We start from the raw sequence: 15,774 nt of genomic DNA, 5'->3' as shown, positions 1-15,774 counted from the left end.
ACAGCATGTGAATGTCATGGAAAATGCCCAAGTATGACAGTGTGAGTTTGTGAAATACAGTGATGTGTGAACATCCTCATCTTCAAGAGTCATAATGTGAGTGTGAGGATAAATATGCCCAGGTGTGAGTGCCCCTGTATGTGAGTGCAGGACACCAGTGCGTGGGTGTGCAACTGCTGAGTTGTGTGCGTGTGATTGAGTTCCAGTGTGTCCGTTTAATCATGTTTCAGGACACGAATGAGATAATGTTGGGAGTCCGTGTGTGCCAATGACCTCGTGCGTAAGTGTGCTCCTATATGGATGGAAGTGTGAGAACACCCACCCAGGTAGGTGTTTCCAACATGTGTGAAAATGCCCACGGGCGTGGGAAAACCCCTGAGTGTGCGAGCCCCGTCGAGCTGGAGTTGGTGAGTATGAAAACAGGGAGTGTAAGTGGGACAGTGTTAGAGCGTGCAAGCGACAGCGTGTCCCAGGGTGTGGGTCGGGACTGTCTGGGTGTGCAGGGGAGTGAGAGCACCCAAGTGTGTGACCGAGGACAAGAAGGCCGAGTGCGAGTGACTGTGCGCCCCCACGTGTGCTGTGCGTCCGCCTCCCCAGGACCGGGGGCCTCCGGGACCCAGAGACGCGCATGGTGCACCCCGGGCCCCCTCCCCGCGCCATGCGCCACACCCGCAGCACCCCTCTGGGTCAGGTCCTTGCCACAGACAAACCAGTTGGGTGACCCCCTTACTGAAAGGCCCATTGTTAACAGACGCTTATCAGCCGCACCTACTGGGCCCCCTCCACCCTTGGCCCTCTGCTTTCCTGCCCCCCATCAGAGCTCCGGGGGGTCCGCAGCTCCAAGGACACCAGGGGCTCCCGTGGCCAGGCCGTCTCCGGGCCCATCCAGCCTCTCAGCCCCCCGCCCCCATGCGAAGCCCTCAGCAGAAACCCAGGACCAGAGCCTGGCTCGGCGCAGGGGCCTCGTTCCAGCCTAACAGGGAAACCGAGGCACACCCCGGCAGGACGTGTGCAGGGAGGGCTCTGGGCCCCCAAAGCATAAAGTAGGGGCTCCTTTAGAGCCAAGGGGCGGGTTTGGACACCTGACAACTTCGGGGGCTGTCCTCCCCTTGCTGCACAAGCTTGACAATGAGATGTTCTCCCCGCGGCCCCCAAGGCCCTGCGTGACCTGCCCCGCCCCCCCCCCCCCGGCCTGCCCTCCCCTCCCTCCGCCTCGCTCACTCTGTTCCAGCCTCATGGGCCACCAGTGTTCCTGCAGCACGCCAGGCGCGGTCAAGTGCCCTCCGAGCTGCAGGCTGGCCCGGCTTTCTCTCACGCCCCCGTGTGGGGGAACTCATTCTCTGCCAGCGCCACCAGCAGTCCCCCAAACGGCCCTATCCAAACACCCCCAAGCGGGGCAAGTCCTCAGGGGGACTCCAAGGCTGCCAAGCACAGCGCAGCGCCTGCAGCCGGGTTCGAATCCCAGATGCTTGTCCAGCTGTGACCTTGGATAAGCCCCTACCTGCTTTGTGCCTCACTTTCCCCAGCTGTAAAATGGAGATCATGCTGCCTTCTTCGTGGGTTCCGCACCGGTCTGGTACACAGCAGGCGCTTAATAAACGTCCCCGGCTACTGTCTGGAGGCTGTAGGTTCTGCGCCAGCGCTCCCATGGGAGGGGGTGGGGTGGGGGGAGAGACGGTTCCAGACCCACTGCGCCGAACCCGCCAGTGCGGGGTCCATGCAAAACTGCAATGCAAATCGCACGCAAATGCCGGCTCCGCACAGTGGCCCCCAGCCTGAGCCGCCCGAGGGGCGCGCGTGGGGCCGCCCGGCACCCCACGGCCGAGCCCAGGCGCTGACCGGCATCCAGCGCGGCTTTCAATGCTCTGTGTAAATGTTTACACCGGGCGGACCGCCAACCCCGCGCGGACCGCCACCAGGCTGCCAGGCCCGGGAATGTAAACCCGGGCGGGGGCGCCCGGCGGCGGGAAGGGGCTCTGACTGGGTGAGCGGGAGTGCGCATGCGTTACGAAACACCTACTATGTGCACACAGTGCCCGGGGCTAGGCGGTCCCAGCACTGAGTCACCAGTCCCTCACCGGGAGAAGCTCAGGCCATTGTGGTGGCCCAGAGGGTGCACACCTGCGCCCACCCGGGGCTGGGGAGGAGGAAGGGCGCGAGTAGGAGCAGCCGGAGAAGGCTTCCTGGGGAAGACGCCCGGAGCTGAGACTGAGAGAGGGAGGGGAGTGGGGAAGAGGAGAAGAGAATGTGCTGGGTGGGAGGACCGGCCTGTGCAAAGGCCTGGGGGTGGTGGGTCCAGTGCAGCTTTGATCCATCGATGCCCGCTTCTGGGCATCAGTTTAATCTCTGTCTGGAAACCCAGGCTCAGAGAGGGGCAGGACGTCACTCCCGAGGGCCCCAATATGTTAGGAACACATCAGAGCACATTGTCTTCTCCATGCCACACTCCCACAGTGCCCCCTCCTGGGAGTGCCCTCACCTCCTTCTAGGCTCCCCTCCAAAATCACTGGGCTCCAGCCACTCCAGCCTCCTGGCTGCATGGCCAACCTTGGTCCCAGCCTCAGGACCTTTGCACTGGCTGTTCCTCCTGCCTGAGATGCCATTCTCTTGTGCCTGGCCGACTTCTATGTTTGGTTAAGGCTCAACTTTCGTCAATCCTCAGGAAAGCACTCTGGGACCCCCAGATGGGGATGGGTCCCCTGCTACTCCTGGTACAGTGCCCACTCCTTTCTTGGGCAGCATTTTTTCGCAACCTTGTTCAAGGGTTCCTTGATGAATCATGTCTACGTTATTACTGATCATTAAGCAGAAGTGGCTGGAAATCAGGGGCCGCACCGTGTCCCCGGTGCCTGGCCCAGCGCCCTGTTCCCGTTTGTTGCCTGACAGACAGACAGACGGAGGCCGTGGGGCTGACCATCGCATGCCCGCAGGCCGAGGATGCAGCGCTGGAAGGCGGCAGCCTTGGCCTCGGTGCTCTGCAGTTCAGTGCTCTCCATCTGGATGTGTCGGGACGGCCTGCTCCTCAGTCACCACCTGGGACCCTCGCTGACCCCACTGCGCCGGCCGCCGCGCACCCTGGACGCCCGGATCGCCCGCCTGGCCCAGTGTAAGCCGGGCCCCGACTTGGGTCAGCTGCCCCAATACAGGGGCGGCCACAACGGTGGAATTTCATGCATGGGCCACAGAGGCTTAATTTGGATGGGGTGAGGAGAGGGTGCAAATCCCCCCAACGGAATGGCAGGGGTGGAAAGCTGTTGTGGTGGGGCGGAGGGTGGAGGGAGATCGCTGGGAGCCAGGGGTCTCTGGGCTCAGCTGTCACTAGAAATTAGGCTCTGGCCCTCAGGGGTCAGGGGTCCAGATGGAGATTAGATCTGGGCATCCTCCCCGGGGGGGCTCCCGTGCTCAGCACATGGTGTGGGACAGGGAGGCTGGATCCGAGTCCCCACTGACCTGCCCCGTGGACAGGGACCGAGGGGAAGCGGAGACCCCGAGAGACGTAGAAATGGGGAGAGAAACAGAGACAGAGACAGACAGACACAAGTTTGGGAGAGATGGACACGGGAAAAGGCCCTGCAGTGGAGATGTGGAAACATTCCCATTCGCGGCCCAACTCCCTACTCCTCCCTGGCGCCGGCCCGCTGCCCCGCCTGCCTGCCCGGGGTAGGGGGCGGGTCCCGACCTCCTGTGCGCGCGCACGTGTCCACGCGGGCGCCGCTCCGCCGACCGGGGTGTGGGCGCGGGCGCGGGCGCGGCGCGTGCATGGCGCCCGCGGGGTTGCGCTGCGTGCAGCCTGTGTGCAAGTCCGCGCCCGTCCTGCCGGCCCACACAATCTTCCTTTCTTGTCCTTACAATGGACAAGGGTGGCCTCAGGCACGGGCTCCACTTCCGCCCGCCACTTCCTCCTGCAGGCGGCAAAGTCCTTCCCAAGACACGGGGTTCCAGAAACCCGGTCCCGGTCCCGGGGGGTGGAGGAGGGGCGGGGAACCAAGTGCTTACAACCTGGGGCACAACACCGACCGTGGGATCTCAGTCACCGGGAAGGGTCTCAGCCCCTGGGCGGGTGCTTGCCCACCCTGCATCCTGTCCCTGGGCACAGTCCTGTAAGGGAAGGGAGTGGCCGCTGATCCCTCCAGTGTCCCAGTGTTAGGCCCTGAGACCAATGCGCTGATGGTGGAATTGCAGGCTTGGGGCGGTGGGAGTGCGGGGATGGGGATCGGGGTGGGGGAAACTATTGCTGATCTCATCTCTGTGTTCCAGACCCTGTGCAGGTGGCCAGGCCTGCTGGAGGGAGGCAGGGACACATATACCAAGAGATTATTCACTGTTTGTCTGAAATTCAAATTTACTGGGCATCTGTACTTTATCTGGCATCTTCCCCCGCCGCGGCCCCCCCCCCCCGAATTCTGTGTAGATGTATACCTTAGGGGCGGGCACGCTACATGGTGGAATTTTAGGCACCATAAGTGAGGTAGGCTGGAACCTAACCCCAGAGCAGACGGTGCTGGCCACCAAGTCCTGCCCCTGGACTTCAAGAACTGGAAACATGTTGCTCAGTTGATCCCCACTTTCCACTGTCCCAGCCTCAGCCAGAGGGGAACTCTCTGCAAGCCTCCTTGAGCGGATAGGGAAACTGAGGCACAGAGCAGGTCCATCACCTGCCTGAAGTGATACGGGGCTGAAAGTGGCAGAGCAAGACTCACAACTGGGGTTTGTCTGATTCCTGAGACCCCCTGTGGAAACGGACACACCCTCTCCCTCGCGTCTGCCTATAAGCTATTTCTTTTGGGAGCCAAGGGTGCCAGGCTTGGGGGCATGCAGGCGATAAACTCGGGGTCTCCTCTCCCAACCACAAGCATGCCTGCCACTTGTTCAGAGACTAGGAGCCCCTGCCTGCAGTTCCACTCTCAGCGCCACCTGCCACTGGCATGTCTACGAGGCTCTCCCGAGGCTGCAGAGTACTGGGGCAGCCCAGCCGCCTGGGAAATAAATTTAGGCTCCGGGGCCCTGGGAATCTGTGACTCCGGGCACCTCCTGGCAACCGTGGGAGCAGAGCACTGGACGTGGGCCAAACTTGGGCACACGATGGAGGCGGGAACAAGGCTGTTTGGGCTTGTGTCTCTCTGCCACCTGCTGGTACTGTGGCCTTGGGCCAGTCTCTGCCCTAATGGATGCCTGTTGTCTCACCTGTAACACGGGGGAGGCCGTGACATTCCCTGCTGCCTCCCCCCACCGTCCTCACATGCGGGCCTCCGTGCCTGCTGGTGTTATCCTCCGCGCGTTCTGAACAGCCCAAACACCCCGATTTGGTAGTGTGCGTGGAGAAACTGAGTCCCAGCGTGCGGCGGAGCAGGAGGGATAAGGTGGGGGGCGTTGGGTGGGGCCCCCAAAGAGTGAGCCAGAGACTCTTTATCAGCTCAACCAACGAGTGAGTGCTTGAAGCATGGGATGCAGCTCCCCAACACTGGTCACAGAAGGGGTGCCAGTTACCAGGGGCATCCCAGCCTAGGGGTGGGGCCAGCTGGGGGCCCACGGGGACAGGGAGCCCCAGCTGAGCCCTCCCTTCCTTTTCTGCAAAGAGGTGGGAGCAGCTCAGCGAAAGCAGAACAAAGGGTCAGGGCCCACGGAGAATGTGGGCGTGGGGATGACCAGAGGGAGTGAGACCCCGGGGCGAGCCCAGCTCAACGTGGGGCAGGCTGGAAAGCGCTCCAGGGCACCGGCAAGGAGGAGCCAGGTTCTGAGCGTCCACCACAGCGGTAGGGTCCAGAGAGGGCTGTTGGGAGTCCTGGGGCTCCAGCGCGGGGGCTCTGCACAGGCACCCCCCACGGCGCCCAGAGAGGGAACACGCTTGGGAATGTAGCAGGGAGTTGAGAAGCCGCCTCGGGAGGGTGCGCTACCAAGGGGCTGTTTTCCGAGGGGAACAGCGGGGGTCGGGGACTCGCCCCCAGTCACCCACCGACCCACCCGGTTCTCTCTCTCTCTCTCTCCTCGCAGATCGTGCACTGCTGCAGGGCGCCCCGGACGCGGTGGAGCTGCGCCAGCTGACGCCCTGGGCCGGCAGGCCCCCGCGTCCGCGCCGTCGGGCGGGGCTCCGGCGGAGGCGCGCGCGCGCGCGAGCGGGGACGCGGCCGTGCGGGCTGCGCGAGCTGGAAGTGCGCGTGAGCGAGCTGGGCTTGGGCTACGCGTCCGACGAGACGGTGCTGTTCCGCTACTGCGCAGGCGCCTGCGAAGCGGCTGCGCGCGTCTACGACCTGGGGCTGCGGCGGCTTCGCCAGCGGCGGCGCGTTCGGCGGGAGCGGGTGCGCGCGCAGCCCTGCTGCCGCCCGACGGCCTACGAGGACGAGGTGTCCTTCCTGGACGCGCACAGCCGCTACCACACGGTCCACGAGCTGTCGGCGCGCGAGTGTGCCTGCGTCTGACCCTACCTCAGGGGCCCGGCGAGACGGCGGCCACGGCCCCCGCGCCGCGGCGCCCACCGTCCCGCCTGGCAAGGCCCGCGGCGGACAGACTGCGCGTGCGCAGGAGGTGCCGCCCCGGCCTCGGGACTCTCCAGTAGCTGCACGGAGATAAAGAGTGGAAAATGGATCCTGGGTCGTGATTCCGCGTTCCGGGGGTGCCTACCTCTCGGAGGGACCCGAGCCTGTGTGGGGTGGGGGCGCCAGCCGCACTGGGCGGGGGGGGGGGGACGGGGCGGGGACCACGTGCTGGGCGCAGAGAGGGTCCTTTTCCCGTGGTCCACGAAGGAAAGCGGTGTGAGTGGGAGGAATGTCGGCAGGGGCCGTCCTTCCCACTTTCTTGCAGGTCCCTGTACCCCTTCCTGCCGCGTGCCACGGCCACCTCCCATGAGGTGGGATGGGATGGGAAGAGGGAGCCAAATGCAGATGAGGAGTCTGAGGTCCAGGTGGACCCAGGCCTCCCTCCCCCAAAGGGCCTCCTCAGGCCCCGTCCACCCCCGCCGAGCCACTATCTCCTTTCAGTAGCTAAAAATATATGTGCGCTGCCCAGCTCCCTGTGGGGATAGGTCTGGGGCGGGCGCCAGCCCTGTCCAGCCCGAAAGCGGCGCCTGCTGGGGCAGAGCTGGGTCCTCAGGGACCTAGGTCCTGGGCGCATAAAATCCCTGGCCCGAGCTCCTGGGGGGATTTACGACGCGTCCCCGCGGAGGACAGAAAAAGCGGTGTCACCTTGATGCCTGGCAGGCCCAGGACAGCGCAGGGGGTTGGGTTCTCAGACCCTGGGGAGAGGTCTGCACATCCCAGGGTCTGAGGAGGGGCAGGGCGGGGGGCCGCTGCCCTGCCCCCAGGCTGACACCCTGGAGACCAGTGGGTATGGACCCTCCCCTCCTGCACCTCAGAGTGGGGTTCTCGAGGGTGCAAGCCCCTCTCACCCCAGACAGCTTTCCTGAGGGCGTGGTCCCCTCTCTTCTTCTCTCACCCCCAACTCCACAAGGGCTCCCACGGAAAGAGCCCCTTCTCTCCTTCACTGTTCCCCTAGACTGGCCCTCTCCCCTCTTTCCCACACATCTGAGCTCAGGGCCACCATCTAAACACCATGGCCCTCCCAGCCCTAGTCCCCATCCCGACGCTGGAGGGCCCAGATCAGCGGCTGTCCCAGAAAGGATCATCCAGCCCAGCAGAAACACCCCCTGTTCCCTGGTCCCCGGCTGCAGCTGGAGACACTTGAGGCAGCTAACAGGCAGGACTTCCCCGGAGTCCTGAGAGCAGGGCTGGGCAGCCAGGGTCCAGCCCACGGGTGGTCTGCTTGTTAGGAAGTTTCAGGGCTGAGGCCATCTGGGGTCCCCACCCCCCCAGTCTTCTGAGGTTTGGGGTAGGGGATTCCTCCTCTGTTTGGGCTGACTCAGCCCAGCCGTGGCAGGGAAGCCGTTGTCCCCTTCTCCTTGGGGCAGAAGCCAAGCCTCAGTTTCCCCATCCCAGATAGCCCTGAGCCACGGAGGCGGAAGTTGTTCGGCCCACACCTGGGAAAATTGATCTTGGAGCCCAGGTCTGTGGTCCCTGAAGCCTGACTATGTGCGTGTGTGTGTGTGTGTGTGTTGCGCACCCTCTCATGTGCAACACCACGTGGTGTTTGGCCACACCCAGTGGGATCTCTCGCCAGGGGTCTCCAAGCCCCCGTGGTCAGCACTTGTCACACACAGTCTCAGGGCTACACGTGCTGGGCACCCCACTCTGCCCTCCTCCCCTTCCTTCGTGGGCAGTTCCTGCCCTCCCTCTACACTTGTCCCAGCCCTGCCCCCCATGGACCCCCAGACAGCCTGGTCCCCACTCCCACCCACTGTGGGGCTTGGCCTCCAGGGTTTTTCCACCTCTTGACATTGGCACCCAGGCCATTCTTGGTTTTGGGGGGCCTACCTGGGCCTGTGGGCTGTTGAACAGCATCTCTGGCCCCCACCCACTGGATGCTCTCAGCCCATCTCCAGCTGTGCCAACCACCAGCCTCCCAAGCCTTTGCCGAGTGTGCCCGGGCAGGCAGACCGCTGTTCTAAAATCAGGGAGAAGACATGGGTTTTCCTCGGAGCATTCCCATCCAGAGAATGGTGTCAGTATTGTCCCTCTGCGTACCCCGCGGGCAGTTAGCAACAGGAACGAAACCACAAGCAAATCGGGCAGACCCCTCACCAGTGAGCGGGACCCCAAGGGGAGTTTTAGTGGGTGAGGGTTGCAGCAGGTGACACCCCAGTTCAGTGGGGCTCCTAGCAGGTGTGTCCTAGTGAGGCTAGATGACCTGTTTCAGATCCCCAGCAGGTGATGTCCCCAACCGCCGAAGGTGAGGCCCCTCAGGAGGTGAGGCCCCTGGCAGCTAAGGGCCCTAGAGCCGATGTCCTGGCAGCATAGTGTGGGTGGGTGAAGTCCCAGGTAAATGCGATCTCAGCAGGTGAGATTCCCAGCAGGTGAGGACGCCCCTCCTGTAGCTGGTGAGTCCCCAGGCAGGCGAGGTCCCCAATAACCGAGGTCCCCAGCAGGTGAGACCCCCGGAGGTGAGGCTCCTGGGAGGTAGGATCCCTTAGAGCTGATCTCCTGGCCACACAGGTGCTCAGTAGGTGAAGCCCCAGCTCAGTGAGCTCCCCAGCAATCAGTGAGCCACCACCCTGGCAGTGAGGTCCCCAGCAGGTGTGTCTGGAGCAGCCCCCGCCCCAGGCTGGCCAGCTCACGTGAACCAGGAGGCTGTGCTGGCACCGTCTGGTAGGGGGACTCCTGTTGCAGTCGCCAGCAGGCTTTGCAGAACATCAGGGCCCTGTGGAAGGATCGAGGCCGCAGGGTCTCCCGCGAGCGGAAGTAGCCGAGGTAGAGGGCGTGGTCCTTGTCCAGGGGCAGCAGGGACTGGGCCAGTTCCTCGGGGCTCTGGAAGTCGTTGACGTGGATGAAGGCGTCAGGAGGCAGGAATTTCTCGTGGTTCCTCCTGCTCGGACCCAGCACCACGGTACGGCGCAGGCCTCCAGGAGGCCTCCTCCAGCAGGATCTGCATGGACAGCTTCTCCGTGACGTAGTCAGGCTGCAGGGAGTTCTCGAAAGTTAGGTAAAACTTTGGAGAGAGTGGGGAGAGGGGCGACAGTGGAGAGAGCATCACTGATGAGAAACGCGACAGCCCCCGCCTGCGGCCACACCTAGGTTTCCAACAGGACATTCGTGAGCCCTGGGGTCGGCACTGTTGTTTTTTGGCAGTTTACAGATGAGCACGCTGGGGCCACGTGACTCGGCGGGAGACAGGGCCGAGCTGGAATCGCAGCCCCAGAGCCCAGGCTCCCCAGCCGCCAGGCGGCACAGCCCCTGTATCTGGGGAGGGGTCTCCAGGGGGCTGCGGTAGGTCCCAAGGCTCTCAGCTCCCACCTTGACCCTGCCCCTCCCAGCCTTCCCCAGACGTCCCCCGTGCCCTGGAGTGAGGCTTTGACCCCGGCTAGAGCCGTTGTGATCCGGAACCTAAAGTCTCCCTCTCTGACCTAACCCCGAGCTCCTCTGCCGCTTTGCAGGTGGAGCTCCGCACACAGCAGGCACCATCCCCCGGGGCTTTCTGCAGTCGGGGAAAGGCTCTGTCTCTGCACCATCTGATTCGGCCGCCACTGCCCTGTAAGGCCATGGAGTCCTTGCAATGTGGCCTTTGCGTCTGAGAATCAGCGTTTTTTATGCTCATTTAAATTTAAAAACTGATACTCTCTTCTCTGAATCAAAAACAACTTCAAAAATAGAAAGTAGGGCACCCGGTGGCTCAGTCGGCAGAGCGTGCGTCTCTTGATGTCGGGGTTGTGAGTTCGAGCCCCACGTTGGGTGCAGAGATGACTTAAAGTCTTTAAATAAAAAGGAAGATCAAACAGAACCCAAAGCAACCTCAGATAGTCAATTCAATGATTGCAAACCTTCGAAGTATATTTGGAACATCCTGGATGTGCAAATCTGCTTCTTCAACTGTTCATCTTATGGAGTCCAAATGCAGATCAAGGATCGTTGATGAAAACCGAGTGTCCAAATTTGAGGCATACCAAGTGTAACAGACACACCAGATTTCCAAGGTACAGGATCAAAGAGTGAATGTAAAGATCTCAACAATTTTTATATTGATTACACATGGAAATAATATAAGTTAGGATCTATTGGGTTGAAGACAGTCTTTTAAAAAATTAATTTCTCCATTTTTTTTTTTTTTTACAATTTTGAAAATGTGGCTACTAGAAAAATATTAAGTATACGTGTGGCTTCTACTGAAAGCCTGTTGTGCGGTTCAGGTGTCTGGTGGGCTCAGCTGGTGGAGCCTGGGACTCTGATTTCAGGATTGCGGGTTTGAGCCCCACACTGGGTGTAGTGATTATTACTATTTTTTTTATTTATTTATTTGAGAGAGAGAGAGAGAGAGAGAGAAACAGCATGAGAGGGGATAGGGTCAGAGGGAGAAGCAGGCTCCCCGCTGAGCCGGGAGCCCGATGTGGGACTCGATCCCAGGACTCCGGGATCATGACCTGAGCTGAAGGCAGACGCTTAACCAACTGAGCCACCCAGGCGCCCAGTGATTAATTTTTTTTTTAAGATTTTATTTATTTATTTATTTATTTATTTATTTATTTTTATTTTTTTTTTTTTTTAAAGATTTTATTTATTTATTTGAGACAGAGAGAATGAGAGAGACAGAGAGCACATGAGAGGGGGGAGGGTCAGAGGGAGAAGCAGGCTCCCTGCCGAGCAGGGAGCCCGATGCGGGACTCGATCCCGGGACTCCAGAATCATGACCTGAGCCGAAGGCAGTCGCTCAACCAACTGAGCCACCCAGGCGCCCAGATTTTATTTATTTATTTGAGAGAGAGACGGGGGTGGGGGGGTGGGAGCATGAGTGAGAGGAGGGGCAGAGGGAGAGGGAGAAGGAGACTCCTAGCCCAGCAGGGAAGACTGATGTGGGGCTCGATCCCAGGCCCCTGGGATCATGACCTGAGCTGAAGGCAGTTGCTTAATCAACTGAATCAGCCAGGTGCCCCTAGAGATTACTTTAAAAAGTAAAATCTTAGGGCACCTGGTTAGGGCTCAGTCAGTTAAGTATCCATCTCTTGATTTCAGCTCAGGTCATGATCTCAGTGTCATGAGGGTGAGTCCCATGATGGGCTCCCCACTGGGTGTAGAGTCTGCTTGGGATTCTCTCTCTCTTCCTCTCCCTCTGCCCACTCCCCCCACCCCCACTCATACTCACTTGCTCTCACTCTCTAAAAAAATAAGTAAAAAAAATAAAATCTTAAAAAAAAAGTATGTGTTGCTCTAGAATTTCTAAGAAAGGAAAACTGGTGAGCATCATAATTTAAAATGTACGCAACCTCTGGCCAGAGGGATTGGCCCAAATGCCACAGATGTGCTTGGCAGGGCATTTTGGACAAGCTAAGTGTTCACCAATGTGGGACTGGTCAAACTGGGGTCTCTCACTACAGTAAAATACTAGGCAGCTCGAAGAGTGAATAAAGCCACTGTATTGACACAGATCCAGGTTTTCCAGTAGCCGTGAGAGTTTAGTATCCAGAGATGTACTTAACATGTAAGGTGCACCTCGGATTGTAATGACTTCACAGGATGGAATGTAAAATATCCCATAGTGATCTTCTCTATAGATTACATATTGAGATGATGCTTTGGATGTATTGGGTGAAATAAAATATATCATTAGAATTAATTTTTCTGGTGTCTTTCTATTCTTTTTAATATAGCTGCTAGAACATTGAAAATCACACATGTGGGAAAACAGTTTGGCTGCTTCTCAGAAAGCTGGACCTCGAGTTAGCATTGTACCCAGACTACCTGAGGTCTACCGAAAGGAGCTGAAAGCAGGACCTCAATTATTTGTACACCTCTACTCAGAACAGCCTGTTTCTCAACTGCCAAACTTTGGAAACAACCCAGATCCACATTGACGGAGGAATGGATAGACAGAACGCTGTCCATCCACACACTGGAATATTATTATTATTAGAAGGAGGGACATTCTGACACTGGCCACAGCAAGATGAACCTGGAGGACATTGGGCTCAGTGAGAAAAGCCAGACTCAAGTTCTATGATTCCACTTCTGAGAAACATCTAGAAGAGATAAATTCAGAGGGACAGAAAGTAGATTAAAGATTACCAGGGGCCTGGGAGGGTGGGAGAGGGAACGGGGAGTTTCTGCTACTGGGAATAGAACTTCTATTTGGGGTGATGAAGAAGATTTGGAAATAGTGGGGATGGCTGCATGCCATCGGAATGCACTTAATACCTCCGAATTGCACACTTAACTATGGGTAAAACGGCAAATTGCCCTTACATGTATTTTGCTACAAGTTCTACAAAAATGCAACATTTTATTTTATTTTATTTATTTATTTTATGTAGGCTCCACATCCAACATGGGGCCCCACTGAGCCAGCCAGGTGCCCCAGTAATGCAACATTTAAACTATTAAATGTTACATTTTATTTCTTTTTATATTTTTAAAGATTTTATTTATTTATTTGAGAGAGAGAGCATGAGCAGGGGAGAGGGACTGGGAGAGAGAGAGAGAAGCGGACTCCCCGCTGAGCCGGGAGCCCCACGTGGGGCTTGATTCCAGGACCCTGAGTTCGTGACCTGAGCCCATGGCAGACACTTAACTGACTGAGCCACCCAGGGGCCTCTTAAATGATACATTTTATTTTAATTTACTTAATTTTTTAGAGAGCGCCCGTGAGTACGGGGAGGGGCAGAGGGAGAGTGAGAGAGAGACTCTTAAGCAGGCTCCACGCCCAGCGCAGAGCCTGACGCAGGGCTGGATCCCAGGACCCTGAGATCATATGACCTGAGCCGAAATCAAGAGTTGGGACACTTAACTGACTGAGCCACCCGGGCGCCCCTCAATGTTACATTTAAAAATAATGTAACCATTGAATTGTACAGATGGGTGAATGTTATGGGTTGCAAATTATATCTCAACGGAGCTGTTCTGGGAGATGGCATAGAGGCTGAGGGGCAGAGCTGGGTAAAGCTGCCGGAGCGGGGTGCGGCACCTGGAGGGTGGCCTTCAATGATCGCGAGGAGTGGAGCGCAGAATTACGCGTTGGTGCCAAAACTTCTGGAAGGAGAACCAACAGATAGACCCTCCAGGAGATAGCCCGATGCAGGAGTGGGAAGGGGGCTGAAACTTGACCATTTGCTGCTTTTGCCTCAGGGCTTGGTGGCCACACACGAAAGGTTAATACATAGAAATGTAATTAAAATGAATATAGGGGCGCCTGGGTGGCTCAGTTGTTAAGTGTCTGCCTTCAGCTCAGGTCATGATCCCAGAGTCCTGGGATCGAGCCCCACATCGGGCTCCCTGCTCCATAGGGTAAGCCTGCTTCTCCCTCTCCCACTTCTCCTGCTTGTGTTCCCTCTCTCGCTGTGTTTCTCTGTCAAATAAATAATAAAATCTTAAAATATATATATATAAAATGAATATAGTCTACGCTTTTCAGTATGGGCCCTGGGGTTATGGCAGCCCCTCCTAGGAGCCAGGAGGTCCTTGGCAGTGACCTTGAAGAGCACAGATTTAGGGGGATGTGGGATCCCAGCGATGTTGAACCCAAGATATTTTTTTCCCTAGAAACAGAATGAAAAATGCCACTGTGCTGGAATGCTGCAAAGATAAGGGGGAAAAAACAAACAAACCATAAAACAAAAGAAAGATACTGGGGCACCTGGGTGGCTCAGTGGGTTAAGCATCTGCCTTGGGCTCAGGTCATGATCTCAAGGTCCTGCTCAGCGGGGAGCCTGCTCTCCCTCTCCGTCTCCCACCCCACTCATGCTCTCTCCCTTTCTCTCTCTCTTTCTCACTCACTCTCTCTCTCAAGTAAATAAGTAAAATCTTAAAAAAGAAAGAAAGAAAGAAGAAAGAAGAAAGAAAGAAAGAAAGAAAGAAAGAAAGAAAGAAAGAAAGAAAGAAAGAAAGAAAGAAAAAACTAAACCAAAACCAAACACAAATCTCTCTGTATTGCAAGTCCTTTTCCCAACGGACAGGACAGAGAGAGTCCAAGGTCAGGAACTGTGAAGGGCTCTGGGGTGCCCATGGAGGCCAGGGCTCTGGGGGCTCTACGCCTGTGGTCTGGCACCTAAATTGGAGCTTCCCATGCCCCACTCCACCTTGGGCCCACCTGGACCCAGAAAGACCCCAGGAGGGCAGTCACGAGGCCTTGCCCAGGGGGCACCCACTGCATTGTGGGAGGGGGGAAATTTGCCCCAAGAGGCCTTACCTGGGGAGGGGTGGCGTGCAGGGGGTAGCCAGCAGTTGACCAGGAAGTTTAGGACCAAGGCACATGTTTCTCAGGTGTGGATTAGACCATACCATGGCCTGTCGCTACTGCATGGCTCAGCCCAACCCCCACACCTGCCATCAGGTGACCCAGGTGTCCACTCCCAGGAGCTAAGCCATCACCAAAAATCTACCTGTGGGACCCTCTCCGCCTCTGCTGTGATATAATGATTTATAAGAACTGCACGTGTATTTGGTCATTCATATTCCCCAAATCTATTTCTTGGATGTATTCGGTCGTCATCCCTCATTCCCAAAAAGGCTTCAGAGCCATAAACGTGAAATGGGTGCCTTGGTCATGAAGGTTACTTTTGGACCCACCCAAGGCTGGGGCTGGTGGCCAGGAAGTTGAATCAGCCCGTGACCGGTGAGTAAGTCAACCATGTCTATGTGTGAAGTCTCCATAAAACCCCAAAGGACAGGGTTCAGAGAACTTCTGGGTTGGTGAGCAGGTGGCTGCTGGCAGAATTGTTTGCCTGGAAAGGTGAGGAAGCCCATACTTTGCCCTGTGCCTCTCTCCGCCTGGCTGTTGATTTATATCATGTATCATGTCCTTTAATAATCTGGTAAATGCATTTCCCAGAGTTCTGTGAGCCAGTCTAGCCAATTAATGAAATCTAAGGAGTGGGTCCTTGGAACCTCCTCTCTGTATCTGGGTGTCAGAAGCGCAGGTGATGGGGGCGCCTGGGTGGCTCAGTCGGTGAAGCGTCTGCCTTCGGCTCAGGTCATGATCTCAGGGTCCTGGGATCCCCACACTGGGTTCCCTGCTCAGCGGGAGCCTGCTTCTCTCTCTGCCCCTCCCCCCGCTCGGGCGCTCTCTCTCTCACTCTCTCTCTCAAATAAATAAATAAAATCTTTAAAAAGAAGAAAGCACAGGCGATGGCCTGGGCTTGCGGCCAGCTTCTGAGGTGGGGGCCGGTGGCAGGCTTGTAGGAGTGAGGCCCTAACTTTGCGGGACCTGATGCTATCTCTGCAGAAATGTGTTGGCATTGGCCTGAAT

General features: G+C 57.6%; 1 protein-coding gene across 1 annotated transcript; it reads left to right on the top strand.

Annotated features, from left to right (window-relative positions):
* Positions 1 to 1,737: 1,737 nt before the first annotated feature.
* LOC135361779 (neurturin) lies at positions 1,738 to 9,065 on the top strand. The gene is made up of 2 exons (XM_064572598.1): positions 1,738 to 3,106; positions 5,992 to 9,065. Exons 1-2 carry the CDS (start codon positions 2,938 to 2,940, stop codon positions 6,414 to 6,416), a joined length of 594 nt encoding a protein of 197 aa, XP_064428668.1. The 5' UTR covers positions 1,738 to 2,937; the 3' UTR covers positions 6,417 to 9,065.
* The last annotated feature ends 6,709 nt before the right edge of the window (positions 9,066 to 15,774 follow it).

This window comes from Mirounga angustirostris, unplaced genomic scaffold (assembly GCF_029215605.1).
Source record: "Mirounga angustirostris isolate CCGP_5_RB_7025 unplaced genomic scaffold, mMirAng1.0.hap1 SCAF_1, whole genome shotgun sequence".
NCBI lineage: Eukaryota > Metazoa > Chordata > Mammalia > Carnivora > Phocidae > Mirounga > Mirounga angustirostris.
Note: the sequence above shows the minus strand (reverse complement) of the source record. Positions and strands in the feature narration are given on the sequence as shown.

Excerpts from the sequence above, each read along its gene's own strand:
- LOC135361779 (XM_064572598.1), top strand. The coding sequence starts at position 2,938 with ATGCAGCGCTGGAAGGCGGCAGCCTTGGCCTCGGTGCTCTGCAGTTCA. Across the intron at positions 3,107-5,991 it reads GATCGCCCGCCTGGCCCAGT|ATCGTGCACTGCTGCAGGGC; the intron begins GTAAGCCGGGCC and ends CTCTCCTCGCAG.